The sequence below is a fragment of the Pteropus vampyrus genome, unplaced genomic scaffold, assembly GCF_000151845.1.
Source record: "Pteropus vampyrus isolate Shadow unplaced genomic scaffold, Pvam_2.0 Scaffold877, whole genome shotgun sequence".
In the NCBI taxonomy this organism is placed as follows: domain Eukaryota; kingdom Metazoa; phylum Chordata; class Mammalia; order Chiroptera; family Pteropodidae; genus Pteropus; species Pteropus vampyrus.
In genome coordinates, this window is record NW_011889658.1 from 19,656 (window position 1) to 24,701 (window position 5,046).

At 31.8% G+C, this 5,046-nt stretch overlaps 1 protein-coding gene across 1 annotated transcript; it reads left to right on the plus strand.

Annotated features, from left to right (window-relative positions):
• Positions 1-1,297: 1,297 nt before the first annotated feature.
• On the plus strand, positions 1,298-2,236 carry LOC111734221 (olfactory receptor 6C6-like). The gene has a single exon (XM_023526448.1). The coding sequence runs from the start codon at positions 1,298-1,300 to the stop codon at positions 2,234-2,236; it is 939 nt and encodes a 312-aa protein (XP_023382216.1).
• Positions 2,237-5,046: the final 2,810 nt, after the last annotated feature.

Genomic DNA, 5,046 nt, shown 5'->3' on the forward strand with positions numbered 1-5,046 from the left:
ATCTGGCTAAAAAAAATGATTCAAGTTGAATTATCTGTAATATCTAGGTCCTACGATCTTAATGAGTGTGAATGAAAGTGAAAGATACTAGCAGATATATATAATTTCCAGATTGCGTATCTGATTTGAATTCTTCTCCAGAAAAGTACTGAAATTAAATTTCTTCTTGAAATAACTGAATATTTTATAATATTATAGAAGGAGATATTCATCATTTACTTTTGACACTTGCTTTTACCATACTCCCATAGAAGAGAACTTATATCAATATATCCTACTACGGTAAGTAATTTATAATTTGGAATAAATATCTAGATCATAAATAAAAGCAATTCTCATAGAAACAGACAACAGTTAAATGATTACCAGAGGGAAAAGCGTGGGGAGGTAGATAAAGGGGATCAAAAATATATGGTGATTGAAGGAGATTTGACTTTGCTTGGTGAACACAATGCAACACAGATATGACGTATTATTGAATTGTACACTTGAAACCCACATAATTTTATTAACCAATGTCACCTCAATAAATTTTATTTAAAAAATACCTCAAAAAAAGAAAGGAAAAAAAGCAATTCTGCAAGTCCAAGTCAGGTAATATACACTGACTTTTGAATGGTTATATATTTTTCTGTTTTTGTGTAGATTGAATAGTCAAAAACTTCCTGATAAAATGCAACTGATTATAAAGACTGATATATTTGAAACTAAAGAGAAATAATAATTAAATGAAATAAGATAAAGGAACAATGGAGAAGTACCGCACTGGGACAAAATAATGGTATATGTTAGAGTATTTCTGCCATGGAGAAAATACATAACTGCTATTATTTCTATATGTTCCATATATTTAAAAAGCATTTTGATGAGCTAAGGATCTTTGAATAAACATTGCTAATTAACACTGGTATAATTATCTAGATGTTATACTTTTTCAATAATTTATAAAATATACATAGAAAATACGCTTTGAGTAATACTTTTTTATTTAAAACATTTAAACAGAATTCAGTTCATCTGGAAATGATCAGCTCTAATTTAAATTATCTTTCAAGTTTAATTAAAGAAAAAGAATTTAGTAGTGTAAAGATAATTGTGGCTTAAAAGGAATGTTTAGAGACAGCTTAGGTTGCTCTACTCTATAATTTTAGGCATCTGTCTTATCAAATTGGATCAACCTTTTAAACTTCTTTACATTTCAGAATGTTTTTTTCTTTGTCTGTAAATTTTTAAAATTAATGTTATTTCCACTTTTGGAGTTTTTTCCTATGTCTATACAATAGGACTCAAATTCGAAATGAGGAACCATTCAAGAGAGATAGAGTTCATTCTCCTGGGACTGACTGATGACCCACAACTGCAAATTGTGATTTTCATATTTCTCTTTCTAAATTATATATTTAGTGTGACAGGAAACTTATTCATCATCCTTCTTACTCTGCTGGATCCCCACCTCAAGACTCCTATGTATTTTTTTCTCCGAAATTTCTCCTTCTTGGAGGTTTCGCTGACAACAATCTGTATTCCCAGATTCCTGATAACCATCGTGACTAAAAACAAAATTATTTCCTACAATGGTTGCGCATCTCAGTTATTCTTTTTCCTCTTATTTGGAGTTACAGAATTTTACCTACTGGCTGCCATGTCTTTTGACCGTTATGTAGCAATCTGCAAACCCCTACATTACTCGATCATTATGAGCAATAAAATGTGCTACCAACTTGTACTCAGTTCATGGACAGCTGGCTTTCTGATTACCTTTCCACCTTTAGTCTTGGGACTAAAACTGGAATTCTGTGCTTCCAAAGTCATTGATCATTTCATATGTGACACTTCCCCTGTGCTGCAGATTTCTTGCACAGATACTCATTTCCTAGAATTAGTTTCATTTGTCTCAGCTGTTGTAACACTTGTGGTCACATTGCTGTTAGTGATTATTTCCTATGCATATATTATCAAGACCATTCTAAAGATCCCTTCCACTCAGAAAAGAACAAAGGCTTTTTCCACTTGCTCTTCTCATATGATTGTAGTCTCCCTTACTTACGGTAGTTGTATTTTTATTTACATGAAGCCATCGGCAAAGGAAAGGGTGACTTTATCCAAGGGTGTAGCTGTTATCTATATCTCAGTTGCCCCTTTATTAAACCCTTTCATTTACACTCTAAGGAACCAGCAAGTGAAACAAGCCTTCAAGGATACACTCCAAAAGATTTTTTTTTCTTTCAAAAAATGAGGAAAATTTTTTACTTTAAAATTTTGGAGGGAAAAAGCAAACAAAAAAATTTTATTCATTTTTAAGTTCACTTAATCTGTCCTACAATTAACCTTCTCCTAACATTTTAGTCCAACATTTTAGCACAATGTACCTTTCTCCCTACTTCTCTTTATGATTATCATTCCTTTCTGTGCTATAGTAAGAGTCCTCTTCAGGTTATCAACACAGATGTTGTCATTTACTCTGTAAGACATGGTACTGGACCTCGAAAAAATTATTTTAATTACATTAAAAAACTATTTTAATTACATTAATCATAAGAGATTTTATAGACATGAACGTAACAACATGCACTACTGGCTAATATCACAAGACTGATAATTCAGAGTTAGCCAGGATTTAAATCCAGACATACATGTTAGCCTGATCAAGTTCCTCATATTCTTTGTTGCTAAGTTTCTCCAGTTATAAAATAGATAAAATAATAATAATTCTTATTTATAAGGTTATTATGAGAATGAAATGAGACAGTATCTATAAAGTGATTCTAGATCTGCATCTGGCCAAGACAGAGCTCTCGGTAAATGTTAGCTGCCTTTGGAGGAAAAGGTTGACTCCGCTGAGACAGTATTCAACCAGGCAAGAATAAAAGGTAGGCTTCAAATTAGCAAAAGCTTGTATGTTCTAAAATGTACCAGGAATTTATTTGGTAGGTCTATAGACCTGAAAATTTGGAGTGAATAGAATCACCTACCTGAGTAGCTTATTTAAATCAAAGTTCATGATCTCATACCTAAAATATATTTTCAATTAACCTGGAGTGCAGTGTAGAAACAAGGACTGTAAGTGATTCTGAGGCAGGTGGTTCATATGAGAGTCTCTTTTTAAATCTAATACTCTATGTGATCAGATGTTTATTTTAGAATCTAAAATGTTTACTTTCAATCTAATACTCTATGTGATCGGATGTTTATTCTGTTAACTGTATTAGAATGCAGTTTTAGATGTTAAGAGTCCAGAAGAAAAGTTGGAGAGCTGTTTTAAACTAAATGAGTTATCTGAGAGTTAAATTGTGATAGTGGCAAAGAATCTGAAGCTCTGGGAGATGGCTCCAAAGATATTCAGGAGAACGAACTGATAAATGAAAGGAGCTTTTTAAAAAAAATTAGTTGATTCTTCCTGGGACTTCCCCTCTGCTCACTCCTGCGTGTATTCACTCATATATTGAATGCCTTTTTAAAAAGGAGTAGTATCGAAACTCTGTCCGATTGTAAAAATAACCTACAAAGAAATCACTAAAATATGTAGAGTTTCGTACTGGCTATAACAAGCCATCAGAGAAATATGAGTAAAAAATCATTAAGGTATTTGATGGTATAATGATTATCCATGTGGCCCTGAAGAGATATAATTTAAATTCAGGTTTGTGTTCTGATCCATTTTATAGCTCTTAAGCCTACAGTTTTCCATCTGCTTTTCTATGGCATATAGAAGGGAGCGAACCTATGTTATTATATTCAAAGCCCTGAAAGCCTCCATCCACACAGAGTTTACTTTCCAATAAGCTCTTAAAAAATTATTAGACCCTTATTGGACATGTGATTTGTAAATATTATTTTGTTTTCTTTAGGTTGTCTTTTTACTTTCCTGAAAGGACTCTTTGATTACAAAAGTTATAATTTGGATGAAGTCAAATTTATCTATTTTTTCTTTCATTGCTTGTGCTTTTGGTGTCATATTTAAGACATTATTGCCTAATATAAGGTTACAAAGATCTATCCCTAGGATTTCTTCTAAGATATTTATAGTTTTTGTTCTCATATTAAGGTCTTTGATTTTTTTTTTTGACTTGATTTTTTGTATGTGGTGCCAGGTGGTGATAAAAGTTTTCTTTGGCATGTAGATATTCAGTTATCTCAACATAATTTATTGAAAAGATTATTATTTCCCCATTGAATAATCTTGGCAAGCTTGTTATAAATCTATTGAAAAAAAATCTATTGACCATAAATGTATGGTTCTATAATAAGACTTTCAGTTCTATTCCATTGATCTATTAATTGTTATGACAGTATCAGACCATCTTGATTACTGTAGCTTTATAGTAATTTTGAAATTGGAAAGTGTGACTATTTCTTTTTGTCTCTCTTTTTCAGTATTGCTTTGGCTGTTCAGGGTTCCCAGAAATTCCATATATCTTTTAAGATTAGCTTGCCCACTGATACAAAAAGAGCAATTAGAATTTTTATAGGAATTACATCGAAACTGTAGATCAGCCTGGGAAGTATCACCATCTTAAATAACAATGTTAAGTCTATTATCCATAAACATGAATGTCTTTTCATACTGTCTTTAATGTCTTTTTAAAAAGTTTCATCATTTTCTTTGTACAAGTATTATACTTCCTTAATTAAATTTATATGAACACTTATAGCTGAACAATAAAAGGACCAAAAACTCAAAAAATAGGCAAATGACTTGAGTGTACATTTCTCCAAAGAAGATATATAAAGGGTAAAAAGCACATGAAAAGACGCTTAAATCAGTAGTCATAGGGAAATGCAAATCAAAAACCACAAGGACATGACACTTCATAGCTGCTAGGATAGGTTGTAATATGTAATAACAAGCATTACTGATGATGTACAGAAATTAGAACCCTCATACATTTCTGGTGGGAATGTAAAATAGTGTAGTTAATGTAAAAACAGTTAGGCAGTTCCTCAAAAGTTAAATATAGAGTTACCGTATGACCCAACAATTCTACTTCAATTGAAAACATAGGGAGGATTGGTGGAAACATGGTGGAGTGAGAGACATACTCAGAC